Genomic DNA, 24286 nt, shown 5'->3' on the forward strand with positions numbered 1-24286 from the left:
CTTCTATAGATTGGAGGGTAGGGATCCAAATGATTTTTGGACGGTTTGATCATCATTGTTTCACAATTGCACTCTGTCTGAACATTTCGTCTTAATGACGTGGCATTTATTATGGGTAGTCAGACCGTTTGAAATGGAGGTCTCATTCTCTAGGAAAAGAAATTCAGGGAAACTGTGCAGGAAAAGGTTTTCTGAGAAACTGCTTGCCCACTTTTTTCACTAGTTTTCCTTGGAAAGCAAATCCCACCAAAATAAAGGAAAAGGAATCTCACACTTGTGAGAACAGACTCATTTCCACATCATTTTTTCTAATTTCCATGTCAGATGTGACATTTTTCACCTAGGCTCCTTCAAAATCACATGAAGACAAGTGAACATGTGAATTTTAGCTTTCTCAGGAAAAAAGGGAGTGTTTTCCCGGGATTTGGTCTCTCGAACAAAGCCTAACGATATTAATAGCGGAGATTCTTTATTGTTTGTTGCAGTTTCCAAAATGAAATATTATTATTTGCAAGCACTTGTTTTGATAAAGTCACCCAGTGCAAATGGGCTAGCATTTGGAGAATTTGTTACCCTCATTGACTTTCATGAATAGTAAATTACAGCCAAAGAAAGCTAGGAGAAGGAAAGGGAGATGATAAATTCGTACCCTATGTAGGATGATTCGCACCGCTTTAAGGTGAATTGACGTCAAAAAGCGTCAAAAAACATAATGCTTTTTGACATCAATTCGCATTAGAGGGGTGTGAATCATCCTACAGGTGGTGCCACTTTATCACTACCCAAAGGAAAAAATGTCCATTCACTTTGATTTTCCCATCCAAACCTAATGTTTTGTGCAGCCAAACGTAAGTGATGCTTAATTTAAGTATTTAACAACCAAAAAGGAGAGATTCTGAGGGATTCCAAAGAGAACACGAGAAATCCTAATACGCAAGGGAGTTAACTCTACAATTTTGAGGATTTTTTGAGAAAAAAGAAGAAAATGAGTCGATTATTTATTTATTTTTATTCTTTTAAAGGGGGTTGAAACAAGATTGAAGAAAAGGGACAAAATAGGGATTCAGATGTGTAAGGGACAAAAATTGGGCGTTGATGATGGACTCAAATCAATTCTACATCCCAGCAAAAGTAAAACTACACATTACTAGGTTGTAGAATCACTTTTGAGTCCAAAATCGATTCTACACTGCAAACCAAATGCCACATTTTGCCAAGAATCAGTTTTGGACCCAAAATGTATTCTCAAAATCCAAAACAAACAGGGCCATAAGCAAGGGTCTGGAGATGAACCTCAAGTTCTGCAGATCCACTTCTGAGAGGTAGCAAAAATTACTCATAATGAAAAACTACCAATGTAATTTTATTAACTTGAATGTAATTTTATCATCTTCGAATTGAAACAATATGACTAGTATGGTACCTGCCCCAAAACCAAAGACAGAAAGTTCTGCTGTGTTCATCCACAAGGCAATGTAGGCCTCGCCGTATGTAAATTGTGAAAATAATGTACTAACAAGAAGACCCACATCCCCAAATAATGGTATAACAACCAAAACAACTAGTAAATGCTTGGAATTACAATCTGAAGGAATCACCGCCTAATGTTTCGATCCCTTTACCTCTTTTTCGCCATATCACCATTCGTTTGTTGGGAAAAAAGGATTGAATATCCACCAGGGGTTGCCGTGAAAATGAGGCTCACCCATGTAAAAAAATGGGAAGCCGAAACAGATTTGACGGCTGAACAGAATATCTTGTGAAGTATCAATGGAGATTGCATTTAATCTGATCTCCGATGAGTCGAGCCATTTCTGTGGGTGTTGTACAATGGTAACAGTGAATGTGACCCATGTTTCCTTCTCCCATAACAGCGCCAGTAAAGAAGAGATATCAGTATAATCGAAGCAACGGGAATGGCCCATCTGTTTCATAAACCCAAAACAAAAGATGAATAAAAGCAGCAGAATCATCAGTTAATAAGATCTTCGATACTTGTTTTAAATTATAATGACCACAAATTCAGCCATTCTAAGATACTAATGGCAGACTCAGAGGCAAAAAAAGCACACCAATGGTGTGTTACTAATCATCGATCCAGTAACTTTCAAGTGGTCAGCGAAACTTAAAGGGCAATGAACAAGAGCAATGTACATAGATTGGAAGGCAAGATTACTCAGTCAGTGGGACATTTTGGCTATGGCTGATTCCAACTGGTTAATGGTACAGATAAATAGGAAGGTGTACCAGTTCGATAAAAAAGATGGTTTACATACCAGTGTCAGTGAATACTTCCATGTTACTTGTTTCATCTGAATAAAATTGAATCCATGTTCATACCAAATTTTTCTAATGGAGCTGTTCATCAATAAGTTTATTTTGAAATATCTTGGATAGAGGAAAGCATCAATTGGGGATAGAATACTTTGGATAACCTTTTCCTGGGATTGGCTATCCTGCATGGATAAATTTATTTTGAAATATCTTCTGTTATTCACCAATTTTGTTCTGATAGTATTTTATCCAAGAACAAAGGAGGAAGTGGACCGATGAAAGCAAGTCTATCCAAGGATAAAATAAACCCCTGTTTTATATCCCGTGGTGAACAGCCCCAATATTGAGATGGGTATTGTTACTGCCTTCACAAAAGAATGAGTATTTTGGATAGAAATGAGGTGGAGAGAAAATGGTTGTTACCTGTCCAAATCAAGGAGAGGGCTATAAACTATAGTCTCCCAACTTGCCACAATGAAATGCCAGGCAGGATTGTAGTAGAGTGATTCAGCTGACCAGAACATCCTTGTGTATGTTTCCAAGAAGATAAATAGTATCCATGCGCCTATCTCCAGCAAAATAAACTTAACAATAAACCTGCCTACCACAACCATGACAAGGGAGAATGCCACCAACCAATTGAAGAGCCTGTGATTGTATTCCTTGATAAATAGAGATCGAGACTTTACCAACATCTGCAAAGGCACATTCCTGTTCAGAAAATAATTCAGGAAATAGGCCCTGTTTGGATTGCAGGATTTTTCTGGAAAATTTTGGAAAAGAAAATTTTTTACAATTTTTTTGTTTTTCCATTGTTTGATTATAAATGCAAAGAGAAACTTGAACCAGGGAAGTTCAATTTTTATTTGGAAGGATTTTTAATTTAAAATGATATTTCTCTAAATAAGCCAAAATTATATAATTTCTCACAACATCACAGAAACAAAAATATTTTCCTGTCAAATTTTTCCACAAGAAATTGTTTTCCTGCAATCCATACAAGGCCTTAAGGCTTGCAAATATATGGTAAAAGCAAAACAGGCATTTCTTATTTTAGTAATCAATTTGCAGGCCACCAATTGAAAACAGTTATTGTTCAAAAGATGTGACTTTTACACCGTGGCCCCTCAACGATGGACCACCTTGAAAATTGAGGTACATTCTCATTCAGGTTTGATGGTTACCAAAGAATTTCTAAGTCAAGTGTGGTAAACTAGAGAAAGTGCATGGTAAGTGTGGCTATTATGCACATTAGAGGACTCAAGAGTTGTATTAAATATACATGGGCTATATCATGCACAAGGTATGAGAATGTCCAAAAACTTCCCTACATTTAGGATGTGTTGGGATAATTATTCCGAGACTAAGGGCCTCTTTGAATGCCACCAAAATTGGTTCTCACTTGCAAATAAGATCATTATAATTTAATTCTAATTTATTAAATTAAGGCCGGTTTGGGAGCCATTAACTATATACCATTCCAAAACTACTGCAACCACTACTTGAAAAGAATCGCATTTAACTTCAAAACCATTAGCACAAGATTATACGCACATAAATGAGCATCGTGATTGCATACGATAGGAGATTTTCCAAAAGGGATAACAGTGAGAGTCTACAAGTTACTTGGATGCTTTGGCTACAATGTTTAGTGGAGGCATACAAGTTTCAAAGCTTCTCCGAGGAAATTTGGTCATCTGTTTCCATTTGCACATAAGATCATATGCGCCCCCCCCCCCCCCCCCCCCAAAAAAAAAAAAATGGAGCTAATTTTTTGGGCACACCCTATCTATGTCAAGGCCTATCAAATGAATGGTTTGGATCACCCCAAAAATGTGGGCCTAGAGATCTTCTATAATTTCGCACGTGAGGGGTTATTTCTTGCTTTCGCCCAGTCCTTAATAACTTGATTATTTTTAGATTAGAAACAATGCTCGTAAGGAGATGATTGACTCATTCCATACTAGAAATAATCGCAGGAAATCCTTTGATAATACTGATTCCTATTTCTCAATGGGGTATCCCATGATCAAGACAATTGGCTTGTTTCTAGCCCATCATCTCGTATGAGCTTATATAAGGGGGTCGCTCATACTCACTTATCCCTCTCTATGAGGGGTCACTCATACTCACCTCTCTCTCTCTCTCTCTCTCTCTCTCTCTCTCTCTCTCTCTCTCTCTCTCTCTATATATATATATATATATATATATATATATATATATATATATATAGCTTAGTGTATCTACTCGATCGAGTAGGTAACTTATCAACTTCGTCGGCCAGAAACACAGTGGGCCCACATTGTTTGGGGTGATCCAAAGCATTCATTTGATGGGCCCTCACATAGATAGGGTGTGCCCAAAAAATCAGCTCCTTAGGATAATCCTAACCCGAACTGTGAAGGTAAAAAATGGACGCATTTGAGAAGGGTTGGGATGGTCCTATGGAGCTGATTTTTTGGGCACACCCTATCTATGTGAGGGCCCATCAAATGAACAGTTTGCATCACTCAAACAATGTGGGCCCCCACTATATTTTAAGCTGACGGAGTAGATAAGTTATCTACTCGATCGAGTAGATACACCTCTCTCTCTCTCTCTCTCTCTCTGAACCTTGACAAATGGACAGGTATAAACCTTGACAAATTTGCCCATTTTTCACCTCCACTGTTTGAATGGTTAAGATGATCCTATGGAGCTGATTTTTTGGGCACACCCTATCTATGTCAGGGCCTATCAAATGAATGGTTTGGATCACCCCCAAAAAGTGGGCCCACAATGTTTCTAGCCCGTCACCTCATATAAGCTTATATGAGGGGTCTCTCATACTTTTATATGCATATGAATGCTATTGTTTTTATCGATCTTCTTGTATCTTTGTATCAAATTAAAGAGTAACTTTTTAATTGTTGGCAGGGCAAAATTTGCCTTTAGTATTAGCAGTGGCATCTCTAAAGGATCATTCAATATAGTGCACTTGGATGGATGTAATCCTTGTCCTGAAACGTTATTTGATGGAATGTATAGAGGCTCACAGCTTTCTTAGTCATTAGTACTCAGGGTTGGTTTTAGGACTCAAGTTAAAAAAAGGTGCCACATTATAGATGTGTAAATGTTAATAGGAAGTTTAGTTATTTTTTACGTCTGACAACGAATGCACAAAATATTCATGAGGTGTTTATCGAGCCAAATCGCTATTTTAGGCTTTTGATGCTGTAATAAAAAATTTAGTTTCTTCTTTCTAATGTTTAATATTTTGCACAAATAATATGTTCAAATTTTAGCTTTTAACCTTCTCAAAGGAACAATTAGTTAAAACAAAACCTTATAAAAATGAACCTGAGGAAAAGAAAACTTGAAATAAGCCTAACCTTCCCCAACCGTTGTTCATAGCTTTTCTTTGAAGGCCCAACACACTCGTATTCAAAGCTTTGATTGCACTGACGAAAACCAGCATTAAATTTTGCCATGGAAGGAAGTCTCAAGACTTGAAGCTGGTCCATTTTATCCTCACAACTAGTGTACAGTGCCTCACACAGCTTTGATGATTGATACTCATTTGCCAAAACAAAATTCTTGTACACCTACATAAGTAATTTTAAATTAAAGTATAGGAAATTAAATTGTGCCACGGAAATCTGGTAAATAACACATTTTAAACTAAACTCACTAACATACTGTGATCAACATTTAGCAAAACAAAGGTACCTATGCAAGCTACTTACCGCCGACGACCGGAAAAGTTTTCTGGCAAGAGACTGGTATTGTTTTGTTCCTCTCCGGCCGAAGAATCACCCCCTAAAGTTTCAAGCTGATCCGACGGCCGGATCGGGAGAACAAAGCTTTCAGAGTGAGTGGCAGTTTCTGTAAATTTCAAAGTTGTGATAGGTCATAAAATTTATAGAAACTGCCACTCACTTTGGAAGCTTCGTTCTCCCAATCCGGCCGTCGGGTCGACTTGAAAATTTAGGGTATCATTCTATATTAGGAGAGAAACAAAACCGTACCAGCCACTCGCAAAGACAATTCCGGGCACCAGTGGTAAGCAGCTTGCATAGGTAAGCTACCTATGCAAATTCTTAGGTTCCCTTTTCCCAAAAAATGGAAAAAAATGAAACATTGGCAATCTTCAGCAATGATATGGAGTTCGAAATTGTACCTTCTGCATTTCTTCATCCAATTTAATGGCAGACCGCTTAGCATGATGGCGGCCAAAGTGCTGCTCATCAAAGGCTTTCGTTGCTTCTTTTCTTGATTCATCATGTTCTTGTTGTAGCATGCTCTCTGGCAGTGGTAATCCCAATTCGGCCATCCTTTGACCATATAACTTCAAGCAGCGCTCCAAAATCGCTTTATTGAAAACCTCAACAAGAGAGCCCGTAGATGGAATCTCTCCTTTATTCAAGGCTTCAATAATCTGAAAGGCCATTAATAAGGTCATGAGAGGAAAATACAAGAAATAGGACTCGGCCAGAACGCAAACAACACTAGAAGGTATGATAGTTCTCTGCTAGGCTGAACATAGCTATGTCACAAAAATAGTTCTCGGGAATTTCTCGGCAAGGTAAAATCTCGGGATATATTATTTTTTTTATTTTTTTTGGGTTTATATCGGGAAAAAATGATAAAAATAAAATTATTTAAAAATATATAAATATATAAAATTTAAGAAAAAATATAAAATAAAAATATCGTAAAAATGATGGGATAATATCATGATATTATAGTGAAATTTTCTGATAAAATTGAAAATATTGCTATGTTCTTAAAATCTCAGGTTTATTTCGGGATTTTGTCATTTTATCAAAATGTTGTGATAAAAACGCAATATTTTAAAAATATCGGAGATATTTCTGACATAGGAACATAGCACTTGGATTTGACAGAATAATTGTTGTTCTAAGATATTAAAAATGCAATGACAACTAGAGTAGAGTCCAGTGGCAAATCATAAACAAGTTTACATAGAACAGAAAAGGAGAAATTGTACCTGCTCCAAAAAGGATACAAACTCCTTTCCGTTTAAGGTTTTACCCTGGACAACTTTTGGACGAATAATAGACACAACAAGTTCTTTCAGTTGCTCCCTCTTTTTTACATAATTAGGATCAAGATCTCCATCCATCATGTCGCAAAGCTTTGTTCGTTCAAGATGAGGCTGTTACACAGTTCAAATCACTTCATTAAGAGCATTCTGAGTAAATAGCATTAGATATTTTTGAGTATGGAAATGGACATTGACATGATCATTAGTGCTAACGACATAAACAGGATGCTAAACATACGTCTGATAATCTGAAATAAATATTTGTAGATGATACATATGAGAATTTATATGATCAAAGGCCGTATAAACACTAAAAGGTGGTATGTCAGATGTACCACCCTTGATATTTGATCCAACGGAAGCTCCCCAAAAAGTGAGCTGCAGTTCGATCAAATATCAAGGCCCTTCATCATATAATTTCTCTGATACATATTACTATAATTATTAAAAAGTCAATTAAATAATAAATGTAAAAGATACAATTCTGATAAACAGAAACAAATGTAAGTAACTGAGACGTATCACTATAATTATTATAAAATCAATCAAATAATAAATGTGACAGATATATACAATATGCACTTTATATATAAATATTGTAGAGAAATAAAAATATTTCCTAGCCCCTAGGTAAGTACCTGATACCAAAACTATACAGGACGTTTGGACCATAGTTTCCATATTATGAAATGAATTCGGAAAGAAAACAAGAAACTGAAGTGGAAAATGCAAGGAAGAAAAAGCAAGGTAAACAAGAAATGAGATAGTGATACAAAATTGTATAAGAAAGAATTGAGAAATGTTTTGCCAAATATGTTGGGAACATTTGGGATACGATAGAGAAGTGTTGAGGGAAATGCAACTGAAGTGTGTTGAAAACACTTCCAATGAATATACGAAACACGTGCAAATTTTAAGGAAAATGAATATTGTCTGTATAAATTGCTTCTAAAGAATGCAGGAAACGCAGTGAAATGCATCTAAAGCACGTATGAAATGCTGTTAAAAATGTCTAGATCATGTACAGAATGCCTCTTAGAACGTGTAAGATGATTGTAATTGTAAATGTATAAGATTCAGCTGAAATGATAATATTCCATAACTTCAAATCGAAAACAACCCAAAATTATGATTAAATGTGCATTCCATATCATTCCAAATATGAAATATATCTTATGCAAATCAACCACTCCATCACAACATATGCAGGCTAAGAAACCACAAAATCTAGCAAAGACATTTATCTATATGATTTTTTTAAAAAGAGTACAAATTATATTCATGTGGGTTTTTGTTTACTTCTTTAGCACCGCAAGCATAACCAAGTATATGTAGGTCTTTTTAGTTTTTTTTTTTTTAGTTTTCTGGTATATTTTTATTTTATTTTATTTTTGAAAATATATTTTTATTTTATTTTATTAATGTCTTATCTTACTACCTTATCTTTTCTTTTTTTTTCAATTTGTAATTCCATAAGTTTTGTGTGTGTCGATTTCGAATCTGTTAATTTATTTTTCTACCAGTTTTTACGAATAAATACATGTATTTATATTTTCTTAATTTATTTTTACTTTAAATTAGACGCATTCTTGGCAGGAATTTTTTTCAAAGGATTTCATTACGCTAGTGTTCCTCAGATGTTTCAGATATGCTCCACAACTGTTTCTCAATTTTTCCAAAACATTGTATACAAATTTCAGGGAAGTTTCCCACGTGTTTCTGAAATGATTATTCTTTTTTTGAATGGTATGTTTCCGAAATGTTCCACAGATTTTCTTTTTTTTTTCAAACGTTGTGTTCCCTCTTCAGAAGAGTATATTCGCAGATATGTGTTTCCTATTCTCCCCCAGCATTTCTGGTAACTATTGGTTGGACACAATAGATAGCTATTCATAAGAAGCACAAAAACTCAAGTTTATAATAACTAATGCTAACACTTGACTAGAAAGTCATGTAATTTTGTCATACACAAGTTTTTCAGGCACGGAAACCTCTGCAAACTTGGTATGTCATTTGCAGGCACAATATAGAAGCACTATAATATGTCAGAGTAGATAAAAAATGTTTTCTACACAACAATATCCATATAATGTAGAAAATAATAGATAATAAAAACCAAAGGAAAAATATTTACAGATAAACTGTCGGTACACAAGCCAAGGTCCATCTTCAAAAAAACATAAAAAATATATGCATTCACTAGTTTCGCAAAATCTTAATATTCTCTTTCCTTGGGCAAAATACCAGTCAAACAAATATAAGCAGAGATAACATTTAAACTACAGAAGCGTCCAAAATTGCTTTCATCCAACGCATTAATTTGGCCATAAATGCCTGAGGGAGCTTAACCAAGCTCTATCTGTTCAACGGCATTGAGATAAACGGAGTCTTGACATAAGACAATAATAGAATTAATTACATCTAGCAAGGTCAAGGAAAAGAATTATGAACGTACCTGTGGTAAGCTAAAGGCTGTGCTGTTATCACCCATAATTGCCAGGGATTCTCGAATCTGATTTACCTAGTTCAATACAAAAGGAAATCGTAACCTCATAATAATGTTTTTTTTTTTTGAAAATAGGAAACCCCAGAATAATGTTCTATTGAAAATTTGAAACAAAAGAAATTTCTAAGGGAATGTGATACCTGATCAATATTTTTGTTGCCTGCAGTCACAATCGGCATCCATAATCAACACTTGATGTAATTTAGGCTATGTTCATTTAAGATAATAACAGATTGTGAGTGCCAAATGGACTTAAACTTATGTTTAAATTTGCATCCAATAATGGGTTTGGCACTCACAATCGGTTGCCATACTCTTAAACGAACAGGGCCTTAATAAGGATGTGATAAAAATTATAGCTTGGGTGGAAGAGATTGCTAAAACTAACCATCATAATTAGGGACCCGTTGAAGAGCTTCATTCACCATCTGTTGCACAGATTTCCCTTCTGTAAATCATCATCAACAATGTCAACTTCTAATGAATTGATTAAATGGGAAAACACCCTACAGAGAGACGGAATCCACTAATCCACTGCTGAAAAAGTAAAATATATGATGGGTCACAGAAATATTTGAATTCAGAAAATTACAACATGACCAATCTGGATGGACGTGCATGACTCTTTTTCATAAGTACCTCCAAAATGGTAATGGGATACAAAACCAAGATGCTATAAGCTCAGAGTCTCCCCGTCATGAGCAATGCTAGACCATAAAAATTCTAGAGACTACTTTCCCACTATGATTTGTGGACACGGACACGAGTGTCATGTGCCGACACGGACACGGAGTGTCGGACACGGCAAACCCCCAAAATTTAGAACGGCTAAAATAGAACGTACATATAATCATAATTTGTCGAAATAGATTTGTGTGTCAAGTTTCGACACATTAATGAGTTATCTGACAGAACATCATCTAAAAAACTAGAAATGGTGATACGTACATACACATAAAATTATTGATTATTACACGGACACGTGTCCACATGCCTACATTAACTCTAACACTCCAAGCAATACATTTAAAAGTGTCCAACGGAGTGTCGACTCATGCGGACATGGGTGTCGTGTCGGACACGGCAGGACACAGGTGTCAACAATAAAATCAAAGTGTCGGCCAAATAATAGCTTTCCCATGAAAATAGCAATTATTTCTCTCAGGAAAATGTAGGGTGACTAAAGAGAGGTCATCAGTTGAAGAGTGTCATAACAGTGAGTGAAGAGTGGAGGTGTTGAACATATGCTAGATCAGCTGTATATCTATCAACATGGGAAAGAGGATAGTGGTTAGTGAGCTAAAGAGAGGATGGATGATAAGGGTACACCAGAGACAGAGGTGACAGATGCATCAGTTTTAGCATGAGTTATTGCTAGACATGAAAGAACTAACACTTGGGGCATCTATGGTTCTAGTTCTCATGATGCAACAATGTTGAAAGGGGCGTCAATCTAGAGGCAGGAAACATATACTGTTGATAAATTACTAGAGTACAACTTTTCACTTTAAGTCATTTTTCAGTAAATTTAGAATTGAATGAGTAGATGTAAAATAAGAAGTTGGGTTTTTTTTTTTGAATGATGGAAAATTTTATTTAAAAGCGGAAGGGGAGAACCCCGAGACCGAGATGGTCGCAACAGAGAATAGAAAGAGCCCAATGGAAGAAAAAGAAACAATGGAACCAAAAGCCCTCAAGGAGGAAGGAAATCAAAAAACACAACCCCATTCCTGGCTACCCCATCTCTAGCGAGCCTATCCGCCTCGCTATTCGCTGATCTTCTCACATAATGATAGGAAATAGATGATCCCTCCACTCTATTCTCAATCTCATCGAACCAATGAGAAAATCCCCATGTGTAGGAATGGCTCCCCTTCAGCCACCTAATCATGTTAAGGGAGTTGCCCTCAACTACAAGATGATTAAAGATATTGCTCTCCATGAATCTAATTCCTTGAAGAAATGCTCTTACCTCCACCTCGCTTGAATCTGTTATCCCAATCAAATCTAAGAAGGCCCACCTCGTTGTACCGTGTCTGTCTCTTACTAAACCTCTCACACACACATGCTAGACCCATCAAAGTTGAGTTTCATCTTATCTTACCTGGGCTAGGAGGATCCCCTCAGGTGATGGGACTAACAATTGGGTCTTAGCACAAAAAATAAAAGGAATATGTTTAAGTTAATCAGAACTTCAAAGGACATGTATCATCATTGCAAATTTCTCTAAACTTATCGCTTTAGTAATCGAAACTTTGAAAAATATCTAGCTTTGAAACCATAGATATCAACACTCTCCTTTAATAAATTTCCTGTTGTGATCAAATATGAATTTGCAAATTCATTTGATTTGCCTACTCGGATCTCGTAGGCAGCACCTCTAGTTTTTTCTCCATCCTTTCTCAACAACATTGGATTTAGTAGTCTTGTCTGTGACTGATGCTTATTAATTGGTTAGAGGTGTTTTTTATCAGCGATTTAAAGAAGCAGCCTCCTCCAAAGTATTCTTCTCTTAGGTGGGCCAATAGAAATTTTTTTATAGAGTAGAATTACATAACACAACTACCTGAAAATAATAATCAGATTATAAATTCGACAACATGCCTTCGGGGCCAATTGTCAATGCACTCTTGATTGATATTTGCAAGAAATAATAGATTTTTATCGATGTAATGTGAGGATATAAACTGACTGTGTAATCCAATACAGGGAAATGCACACTTCATTGCAATAGCGAGAGGTTCCTGATGGCATTAACATCTATGCCACAAATATCGTTAATGGAAAATCTCAAGATATATTTAAATATTTTATATATATATATATATATATATATATATATATATATATATATAGAGAGAGAGAGAGAGAGAGAACGGTTTCTACACACATGTGTAGATAAGTTATCTACACACTAGCTTAAAATACAGTGGAGGCCCAAATTGTTTGGGTGATCCAAACCATTCATTTGATTGGCCCTCACATAGATAGGGTGTCCACAAAAAATCAGCTCCATAGGATCATCCTAACCCTTCGAACCGTGGAGGCAAAAAATGGACAAATTTATTAAGGTTTATACACGTCCATTTTACCTCCACAAATCGTAGGGTTGGGATGATCCTATGGAGCTGATTTTTTATGGACACCCTATCTATGTGAGGGATATATACATATATATATATATATATATATATATATATATATATATATGAGAAAACGGTTTCTACACACGTGTAGACAAGTTATCTACACACTATCTTAAAATACAGTGGAGGGCATATTGTTTGGTTGATCCAAACCATTCATTTGATTGGCCCTCACATAGATAGGGTGTCCACAAAAAATCAGATCCATAGGATCATCCTAACCATTTGAACTGTGGAGGCAAAAAATGGACTAATTTGTGAAGGTTTAAAGACATCCATTTTACCTCCACAAATCGTAGGGTTGGGATGATCCTATGGATCTGATTTTTTGTAGACACCCTATCTATGTGAGGGCCTTTAAAATGGATGGCTTGGATCACCCAAACAATGTGGGCCCCCATTGTATTTTAAGCTAGTGTGTAGAGAACTCTCTACACATATGTGTAGGAACCGTTCTCTCTCTCTCTCTCTCTCTCTCTCTCTCTCTCTCTCTCTCTCTCTCTATATATATATATATATATATATATATATATATATATATATATATATATATATGTATATTTCCGGGTTTATATAAGGGGAAAATCGTTAAAAATAAAATTACTTAAAAAATATATAAATATATAAAATTTAGGAAAAAAATATAAAATAAAAATTTAGTAAAAATAGCGGGATAATATCATGATATTATCAGGATATTTTATGATAAAGATGAAAATATCGCTATATTTTTCAAATCTCAAGATTATTTCGAGATTTTGTCGTTTTATCAAAATGCCGCAATAAAAATGCCATGACTTGAAAATATCGGACATATCTGTGACATAGATTAACATCACAGTCTAGTCAATTTCTGATATATGAAACCAAAACTGTGTATTACAATACAGGGAAATGCAAATTTAACCAAATAAAAGCGAGTTTTGCATCCACCAGAATCCAAGATACATGCAATATGATAATATGCCAATGAGTTGGAAAGAGGAAGGTTTCCATTATAGAAACCTCAACAGAACTTATTTTTCCTTAGATCAAATTATAAGTGATCCTCTGGAACAAGATCGTATTCTTAGAAGGCATATCAAAACTTACGCAGAAAATCACGTTGGATAAGCCACAAGAGCTTTGCAGGTTCAAATGCAACATCTTGGCCCTGCCAAAACATCCAGCCGTTCAAATACATGTGGTTTATTTCTTATGAAAATAAGAACAAAAATAACAAATTATGATAGAAAGTTCAGTAAATTACCTTGACTCTATTTTCCACAGATTATGGAAGGACAGACCATAGAACAAGTTAGTGCCGAGAAAGATGCGGTGCCCATACTAATAAAAGTAACAAGTTCTGTGCAAAATATCCAAAAATAATTTCCCAAAAAGGAAAACTGTCTTGAGAAATGTAGAAAAGTTGCAAACCTTCCATAGAATTCTTCTGCAAGCTCAACAGCAAATGATAACCGAGATATATCAGCTTCACGGATCTAAAACAAAACAGAAAATACGAATTTATTATTTAAGGATGAGTCTTCCACAAAAACAATCAAGAAAGTATAACTTCATGGGAACTATTTATGAGCACATAAAAGCCGGTCCGTCTTTGATAAATGAACAAGGTGATACGTTAAAGAACAAACCGTCTCAGGCAGATTGTATATAAGCGCAGAACTCATAACTGTTGCCAGAGCAAAGATCCTGTAAATCAGGAAACCAACTAAGTTAAACAGAAACACTCCAAAAAAAAAAAAAAAGGTTAAACACATACTTAAATTTGGAGGCATTCAGGCCAGATAAACGATGATCTGAATGCAGAATGTTACCTGTCATCATACACGTTTGATTTCCCAACACTTTCAAATCCTTCAGTGTCAAGGTAAAGCACAGATGTTTTTACTCCATCAATAACCAATTCTAGTGGAGTGCCCCAAACCCATATCCCTGCAATACAGAAAAAAAATGTGTATGAAATATAAGCACATTCTAGTGGAGTGCCCCAAACCCGTATCCCATCAATAACCAATTTGTAGGAATCCATCAACCTTTAGTTTGTGTATCACGCATATGACCAACACCAAACCCTGCAAGTAGACGAAATTTCCAAAGTTAAAAAGGAGCAAGGTAAAAGAGTATATTAGTATCTACTGGAGTAACACGTAAAGAGTAGCACAAGGGTCCACCTTCATAACATGAGAGTGAAAGAAGTTGATTAAGGAGAAAAGATTTTCCTGAGCGATATGGACCAATAACCTGAAAGGGAAAATTAAACAAATTTTTTTTTGAATGATTACAATTAAACAAAATTAAGACTCGACAAATGGATATCTGACTTACAGCAACAGCTGCAATTGGGGTTGTTATTTTTTCAATTGCCTCCAAGCCCTCTCTTGCAAGACGAAGCTTTGTATGACCAGAATCAGGCTCCACAATAGGAAAACTGTAATCATATGAAAGTTCAAATGTTACTGGATGCCATAAGAAATTAATGGAAAGTACAAAGCAAGCCAGAATTCTCATGATATCAGAGAGATCATTGAAATCAGGTCTAGAATTGAAGGTTACTTAAAAATAAGACCCAAGGGCATATAGAGAATTTTTTTGGTAAATGCTCATTAAGATGACACTATAAATGGCAGTAAAAATAGAAAATCTTGAAAAAAAAAGCACAACATTGTAACATTGCAAGCAAGGGCTTCTGTCATGAAACCAAGAAAAGGATCCATATGATTCGCCCTACTGACTAATTTAATATAGCTATAAAAAATATAAGAAATCTGACATAAATTTAGGCAATATTGAAACATCAAAACTTTATAGAGAGGTTTCAACCCTTGAAAGATGATGCATAGATCTCCTCTAATGACCTATGCAACTCAACTCCTCTTTTATTATTATCCTTCAAATTAAATTCCCCACAACCCTAATGTGTACTGCAACACCCTTCCCGCTCTTTCATGACAACCATGGTTTAAAATCTCGGTTTTGGTAAACCTCAATTTAAAATATCTGGGCGCATGGATTATTGTGCATAAGTTTTGTCCCATTTCAATTGGAAGGGTTCTGTTGTTTCAGCTGAAACATTTACAGGTCATGTGGGACTCAACCCATACGTAAGAAAAATATGCATGTTGAGCTTGAGAGAAGAAAGTTCCTCTCCCACTCATTCCTGCTCAAATCTACTTCATTTCTAGAGTGAATCGACAAATGAGACTATCTGTAAACACCTCATTTTTAGGGATTTTGCTTTGTATATATGTTTTTAGTTGAATATGTCCTCAGCAATTTTTCAGTTAGATCTGTGACCATATCATAGACACATGGATTGGTACCAGATCCCTGGAACTATGAGGTCCTTCCTATTCTCGTAGTAGTGTGCAAAATCCAAGTAGACAAAAATAAATTACAGGACCCATGCACAAATATCTAGTAGCTGCGGATGATAAGAAACCACAACAAATAGTTCCACGACAGAAAGGATCTGAGGAAGAACTCTAGAAGTGTTATTTTAATAGCATCCGTACCGCATAGAAAATTTATACTCTTGCCAGCACATATGTGAAGAATTTAACAGTGGCTAGGCTACTACATGCAATGTCGTCCTGTCCTGTTATATGAAAAAGACAAGAAAAGATAAAAAGGGTTTGGATCAGGTGCTCGTCGGGAATGTTCAATACTTAATGTCAAATCATTCTACAACGCAATTGCTTCCAATCATGCAGCCTCGCCTATGGCAAAAATATGGAAGATACAAGCTCCATCAAGGGTATGTGCCTTTGCGTGGACGGCTATGTTGGACAAGATCCTTACAATTGACCACCTTCGCCACAGACACATGTGGATCATAGATCACTGTGTATTGTGTGTGGAATCACGAGAATGGTCGACCACTTGCTCCTTCATTGCAGGACTGCTAGGGATGTATGGAGCAAGATTCTAAGCAAGTTTGGAATAGCTTTTAAGTGTTTCCATCTACATATATAGAACTCTTGGATGGATGGTCATCAGCTCCATGGCGGAGGAAAGGAAAGATCTCGTGGAATCCATCATTAGTGGCGGTGATTTAGGTCTAATGGAAAGAGAGGAATGTGAGAGTGTTCAGATGATTAGTTAAGTCTCCTCATTTCCTCTACATAAAGACAATTACATTAATAATAGAATGGATTAGAACCTTGCCAAGTCTCCGATTTGTGTCAGCAGATGATCTTTGGAGGGGATGGTTAGAGGTCTGCTTTGGAAGAGAGGCTCAACCTACAATCACTTAGGCATGGGGACCTCCTAGCAGTGGTGTGTTAAAGATGAAGTTCGATGGATCAAGCTTAGGCAACCCGGGACTGGCTGGAATTGGGGGGATTCTTAGAGATGAATCCCCCCAATTTCAGATTTCGGTGAGGAGCGAAACCGAAACGTACCGAAACCAAAATTCCCGAAATTTACCAAATTTCGTTCGAAATTTCGGAAATTTCGGGAATTTCATCGAAATTTAAATTTAAATAATAATATTTTAATGCGTTGAAGAATTTTGACCAAAATTTCGTCCAACAATTCTGGGATTTCGTGTGTGTACAAAATTTCGCTCAAAATTTCGGGATATCGGCTGAAATTTCGGTTTCGAATAAGTCCGAAATTTTAGCCGAAACCGAACTTTCGAACCATGCTAGTGATCACAGATTCCAACGAGGCAGAGATTAGGGTGGTGCACCAAGGAATAAAGTTGATGGAGAAAGATATCATAGAAAAGGTTATGGTGGAGGGAGATTCCTTGAATGTGATCAAGTGGTTAGAACGAAAGGCAGCTCCTCCTTGGCGGTTTGCTTAATGGATCGACGTAAACCATGATCGGGTTGAGGGAACATCCTTGTACCATCACATGAGGCGATCGGCGAATTCGGGGGCCGATAGGCTTGCTAGGAATGGTTGTGCAAGGGCAGAGCTAGAAGTCTTTGAATTTTTTCCCATACTGAAGCGTTCATCTAGGGGTTTCACTCTTTTTGTATTACTGATGTATTGTTTATTATCATCTCGGTCATCAGGGGCAACCCCGTGTCTTGTTCCCTTCTTCCATTTTATTAATTTAATTCATTAGCATTCATGGGAAAAAAAAAGAACAACCAACCAGCCTAGTTTGGTTCTCTAGCATCCGGTAGATAATCCGACAGCTAGGATTGATAATCATATGGTGAAAGTGTTACCTCAGAGTAAAGTACCTTGTAAAGTCAGAGCTAAGTCTTGCTCAAGAAAGGCAACAAGATTTTATTAAAAAGAAGGGAACAAAACCTGGGATCAAGATGGTAAAACACAAACCAATCCAAAAAAAGTAAAAAAGAGAGAAAATACAGCAGTGATAAATCAAGGGAGAAGAAAGTTAAAAAAAACTCCAATCCAATCCGACACTAAAGTGTCGTTGATGATAATTCTCATCGTTAGCTTAAATTAACCACTAGCATTTTAAGGCGTCATAGAGAAAGATTAAAATTCATTGCTTCCACTTCTCGAATTGCCATGGTACATGATAGAACCAACTTACAGAAAATCTGCTACTTTTCATCTCAATGCACAGAATTAATGCCATCGATGGAATAAAACATAAATGGTGGGGTATGAAAAACAACAGCCTATTAGCTGTCGACACGTGGCCCCAGGATGGCCCACCACAAATCCAGCGTCAGCCCAGGGGTATTATGGTAATTACCTCAGAGTAGGTCAACTCAAACCTATAGCAGGCCGACACCTGTCCTGGGGTAGGTAATCCAACCACCCCAGGTTTCCCTCTATAAAAGGGCTTTCAGAGCTCAAACCAAAGGGTAATAACTTCTCACCCACGACTCTTAAACTCGCTCTGCACTCCTGCTCATACTGACTTGAGTGTCGAAGGGCCTGTCCGGAGTAACGACTCTGGGTTGGTCTTCTGACCTCGTTTGCCCTGTGCAGGACTTAGTTCCTTTACTCCAGTTCCGTAGGACTCAGCTCCTTCACTTCGGCTCTTCGGGTCCTCCAGCTCAGCTCTGACGTCACTGCCGCATCTGTTACCAATTTTAGGCCTAACAGATTGGCGTCATCTGTGGGACCACGAACTAAAAGCTGTTCAAATCCCCTTACAAAATGGCAGGACGGAGGAATGCTCGGGTATCAACTGCACGGACTACTAGAGCCGTGCTACCTCGCAGCACCCGGAGTGAGCGAATCGCCTCATAGGGGGTGGCTACTTCTGCTACAGCAGATCAGCGCCGAGCTCGTTCAGACTACCTCAATCCCACACCCACTCCGAATCAAGTTCAAGCTCTTTTTCAACAGATGACGGCTCTTGTCGGTCAATACCAACAGCTACTCCAAGCGCCTCCCCAACATCCTCCAGAAGCTCCACGACATGTACAGGAAAGGTCGAATATCCACAGGGGAGAGTCAGCGCACCACGTTGAAGACCGGACTCACCACTCCTCATGGCAAATCCATCACTCCAGAACCAGGCACGCCCATACAGAGCCCCACCGCCGCCGGAGGTCACGGTCTCGCTCTGCACAAAAGCACCGAGCCCGTGAAGACCACGCACAGCAAGAAAAATCCAGGCCTCGTCGAAGGAGTCCAGAAAGTCAGTCCGGCTCTGCGGCGAGCCAATCGGTGGAGAGAAACAGGTCACAGGACCGACCAGATCGAAGAGTTGATCCGATGCTACGAAGGATAGAGGAAATGGACCACCGCATAGAAGAGCTGGCAAAAGATCAGGGCCGACCTGCTCCGCGGGCGTTCTCAAGCAGAACGCCGTTCACCGACGATGTTATGAACGCCCCAGCGCCCAGGGGGTTTAAAATGCCAACCGTCTCGCAATATGAAAGGACCTCTGACCCTGTGGACCATCTGGAAACGTTCAGAACGATGATGCTCCTCCACGGCGCGTCCGATGACTTCCTCTGCAGAGCATTCCCGACCACACTGACTGGTGTGGCCCGGGACTGGTACTCAAGGATCAAACCTAACTCCATCAGCAACTTTGAAGACTTTGGGGACGATCTGGTCCGCCATTTCATGAGCAGCCGCAGGCCAAGGAAAACAACAGCTTCCTTGATGGCCTTGCGGCAGAAGGACAACGAACCTCTTAAGGTGTTCGTCAGTAGTTTCAACAGGGAGGCACTCCAAGTGCCGAATTTCGATCCCTCAGCCGCTATGTAACGATTTCCACCGGTCAGTGGCTCGCCAAAACCTGCACTCACTGATAGATCTGACGGCCGGAGCTGAGGAATATATAGCAGTAGAAGAGACTCTGGCATCCCTGGACTCAAATTGGATGAGAACCTCTGAGGACAAGAACCCTACCAAGCAACGTAGGGACGATAAGGCCCCCAGAAGAGGAATGTCCCCCCAGAGGAGGGAAGAAAACTGTACCCCTCTCAACACCTCCCGGAGACACATACTGGCCGTTATCAGAGAAGAAGAGTTCGTAAGGTGGCCGACCAGAATGATCTCCAAGGGAAATAAGAGAGACAAATCGAAGTACTATCGGTTCCACAGGGACCACGGTCACGACACAGATGAGTGCTGGCAGCTCAAGAAAGAAATCGAGCTGCTTATTGGCCGGGGATACTTGAAAAAGTATGTCATAAGTGACGGCCACACAAGAGAGCACAGAGAGAAGAGTCCCCAGGGCCGGAGCCCTCGACGGTCACAGCCGCCCCCGCCCGGGGTCAATCTCCCGTGCCATCCAGTTCACAACCAGAGGCACACCAATCCCAACCAAGGGGGGTCATCAGCACAATTATGGGCGGACCGGCCACTGGGGGCACATCATCTGCTGCTCGAAAAGCATACGCACGCCGAGTCAACGCCGTGCACTCATGCAGCAAAAAGATGAAGACAGAGAATGAGATCTCCTTTTCAGATGCGGATCTCGACAACTTGATACTACCACACGACGACGCCCTAGTCCTGACAATGCTCATCGCGAACTGGGAGCTGAAGAAAATCCTTGTCGACAACGGGAGTTCGGTCGATATCCTTTACTATCATGCTTTCGAGAGAATGATGATCGGAGACGACCGTTTGAGGCCGGCAAACTCCGATCTGTTCGGTTTCTCAGGGGAGGTCGTGAAAGTGGCAGGACAGATTGAACTCCCAGTCCTCGTCGAAGAGCCGCCCTGTCAAGCCTTCGCAATGGTCAATTTCCTGGTAGTGAGGGCCACTTCGGTCTATAACGCTATCTTGGGACGACCCGGCCAGAACTTGATCCTCGCCGTCGCTTCAGCATATCACCAGAAGATGAAGTTCATAACGCCAAACGGCGTGGGAGAAGTCCAGGGAGACCAACCACAGTCCAGGGAGTGCTATGCAATGGCACTCAAAGGCAAAAATGCGGTGGAATCCCTGCCGATTGAGCTACTCGATCTGAGGAATGAAGCCCAGGGGACTCAGCCCGCAGAAGACCTCATCTCCATCCCTTTGTGCAAAGATGATAATGAGAAAGCCGTTCAGATCGGCTCCTCTCTAAGCAGCAGCACCCGGCACAGCCTCACCCAGTTTCTTCACGACAATGCAGACGTCTTTGCGTGGGCTCCCGTTGACATGCCCGGCATAGACCAGGAGGTCAGCACGCACAGACTTGGTGTTGACCCAACCTACAGGCCGGTGAAACAGAAAAGAAGACACTTCGCCCTCGAAAGGCGACAGGCAATAAAAGAAGAAGTGGAGAGGCTCTTAAGGGCTGACTTCATTCGAAAAATCCAATACCCGGACTGGTTGGCAAACGTAGTCCTGGTGAAAAAGACAAATGGAAAGTGGAGGACCTGCATTGATTTCACTGATTTGAACAAAGCATGTCCCAAGGACAGCTATCCGCTCCCAAAAATCGATCAGCTCATTGATGCCACCGCAGGTCACGAACTATTGAGCTTCATGGACGCCTTCTCCTGATACAACCAGATCAGAATGTATGAGTCGGACATACCAAAGACTTCCTTTATAACGGATCAGGGAACGTACTGTTACCGTGTCATGCCCTTCGGCTTGAAAAATGCCGGGGCCACGTACCAGAGGCTCGTAAACAAACTCTTCCAGAATCAGATCGGCCGTAACATGGAAGTCTATGTCGACGATATGCTGGTCAAGAGCCGAAGTGCACAGGATCATGTGTCCGATTTGAGAGAAACATTCCAAGTCCTTAGAGAGCACAGCATGAAGCTCAATCCCACCAAGTGCACTTTCGGCGTCAGCTCGTGAAAGTTCTTAGGGTTTATGGTAAGCCGAAGAGGGATAGAGGCCAATCCAGAGAAGATCAAGGCCGTGGTGGAGCTCACTCCACCGAAAACAATCAAAAAAGTACAACGGCTAACCGGGATGGTGGCCGCGCTGGGGCGCTTCATCTCAAAGTCCGCAGAGAGATTCCTGCCTTTCTTCAACGCCGTTAAAGGAATCAAGACTGCACCCTGGACAGCTGAATGCCACACCGCATTCGAAGAGTTGAAGCAGTACTTGTCCTCTCCACCGCTGTTGACAAAGCCGGAACCGGGGGAAGAACTGCTCCTGTACCTGTCCGTGAGCCCCATGGCTCTAGCAGCCGTTCTAGTTCGTGAAGAGCACAACCAGCAAAAACCGGTCTACTATGTCAGCAAGGTCCTGCATGATGCCGAAATCAAGTACCAGCGGGTGGAGAAATTGGCCTACGCCCTAATCATGGCAACCAGGAAATTGAGGCCGTATTTTCAATCCCACACAATAAAGGTCCTGACCGATCAGCCGCTCAGGCAAGTTCTCCATAAGCCGGACACCTCAGGACGACTCGTGAAATGAGCCGTGGAGCTGAGCGAATTCGATATCGAGTACATGCCTAGACCAGCGATAAAGGCTCAAGTGCTGGCAGATTTCGTGGCTGAATGCACCGTTCCCCAGTAGAGCACTGAACCTGAAATTGTCCAAACCCTGACTGTGGAGAAGGAAACCACAACCGAGGAGCGAATAGAAGATGGGACTGAAGCAGAAATCGTCCCTGTACCAGCAGAACAGGATCCATCGACCACCGAACCGCTCTGGGAAGTGTACGTGGACGGATCTTCGAGCAAGGGTGGCTGTGGAACCGGCTTGATTCTCACCGGGCCTGACAACTTCACTTTAGATTACGCCCTGAGGTTCGGATTCCGCGCATCCAACAATGAGGCTGAGTATGAAGCCCTCCTCGCCGGAATGAATCTCGCAGTCCAGACCAGCGCTCAAAAGCTTAAAGCATACTGTGACTCCCAACTAGTTGCAAATCAGATTCAAGGGGTCTATGAGGCCCGCGACGAGCGTATGATCAAATACCTCTCCAAGGTCCGCCAGTTATCCAGCAAGTTGAAAAGTTTTGAGGTCATCAGAATCCCCAGAACAGAAAACACAAAAGCAGATGTGCTGTCTAAACTGGCCGCATCCGGATACACCACTCTCGGGAGTATATGTATGGAGTTTCTACAAAAATCCAGTATCGAGAATGAGGCCGCTGAAGTAATGCAGGTGTTTACGAGTCCTGCTGGATGGACGAAATTATTGAATACCTGCGTAGTGGGAAACTTCCCGAAGCCAAGAAGGAATGCCGAAAAGTGACACAGAGAGCAGCTCGGTTTTCCCTCGTGGTGAGAGCCTGTACAAAAGGTCGTACACCCTCCCATACTTAAAGTGCCTCCGGCCCAGCAACGCCGCATACCCTCTGCAAGAGACGCACGAAGGGATTTGTGGGGAACACCTGGGGGGCAAGGCCCTGGCAATCAAGGTGCTGCTGAGAGGGATGTACTAGCCAACCTTAAGGCAAGACGCATTGAATCTGGTCAGAAGGTGTGAGAGATGCCAAAAATTCTCTCCCACCATCCACCAGCCTGCTGTGTCCATGGCCCCGATCATCAGCCCACTCCCCTTCGCAGTATGGGGGATGGACATCTTGGGCCCCTTTCTACCGGCCTCCAGAAGACGCGCGTTCGTGGTAGTGGCCATTGACTATTTCACCAAGTGGGTGGAGGCCGAACGCGCGTTCGTGGCAGTGGCCATTGACTATTTCACCAAGTGGGTGGAGGCCGAACCTCTGGCCCAGATCACAGTACAAAACGTGCAGAACTTCTTTTGGAAGTCGGTTGTTTGTAGGTTCGGGATCCGCCGCGTCTTGATAACAGACAACGGTAGACAATTCGACTGCCGGAACTTCCGAAAATTCTGCTCTGACTTAAAGATCGAGCAGAGATTTACTTCAGTGGCGCACCCTCAGACGAATGGGCAAACAGAAGTAACGAACAAAATCCTGCTTCAGGGAATTAAAAAGAGGCTAAACGAGAAGGCTGGCCGATGGGCAGATGAACTTTATCATGTCCTGTG

At 40.1% G+C, this 24286-nt stretch overlaps 1 protein-coding gene across 1 annotated transcript in view; it reads right to left on the minus strand.

Moving 5' to 3' along the window:
- Window positions 1-1339: 1339 nt before the first annotated feature.
- Window positions 1340-24286, minus strand: part of LOC143885241 (Guanylate-binding family protein) — a 28720-nt gene continuing 5773 nt past the window's right edge. The window contains exons 2-17 of the mRNA XM_077389317.1: window positions 15302-15404; window positions 15148-15217; window positions 15010-15048; window positions 14791-14908; window positions 14608-14665; window positions 14334-14454; window positions 14223-14239; window positions 14066-14126; window positions 10216-10275; window positions 9968-9987; window positions 9777-9842; window positions 7265-7432; window positions 6434-6691; window positions 5646-5858; window positions 2698-2969; window positions 1340-1925 (exon numbers count right to left, since the gene is read on the minus strand). Coding sequence (XP_077245432.1) covers window positions 1784-1925; window positions 2698-2969; window positions 5646-5858; window positions 6434-6691; window positions 7265-7432; window positions 9777-9842; window positions 9968-9987; window positions 10216-10275; window positions 14066-14126; window positions 14223-14239; window positions 14334-14454; window positions 14608-14665; window positions 14791-14908; window positions 15010-15048; window positions 15148-15217; window positions 15302-15404 — 1786 coding nt within the window. The 3' untranslated portion in view covers window positions 1340-1783. The remainder of the gene's footprint in view (window positions 1926-2697; window positions 2970-5645; window positions 5859-6433; window positions 6692-7264; window positions 7433-9776; window positions 9843-9967; window positions 9988-10215; window positions 10276-14065; window positions 14127-14222; window positions 14240-14333; window positions 14455-14607; window positions 14666-14790; window positions 14909-15009; window positions 15049-15147; window positions 15218-15301; window positions 15405-24286) is intronic.

Source organism: Tasmannia lanceolata, unplaced genomic scaffold, assembly GCF_043159265.1.
Source record: "Tasmannia lanceolata isolate RefF3 unplaced genomic scaffold, GAP_Taslan_0.1 ptg000008l, whole genome shotgun sequence".
Classification (NCBI taxonomy): Eukaryota; Viridiplantae; Streptophyta; class Magnoliopsida; order Canellales; family Winteraceae; genus Tasmannia; species Tasmannia lanceolata.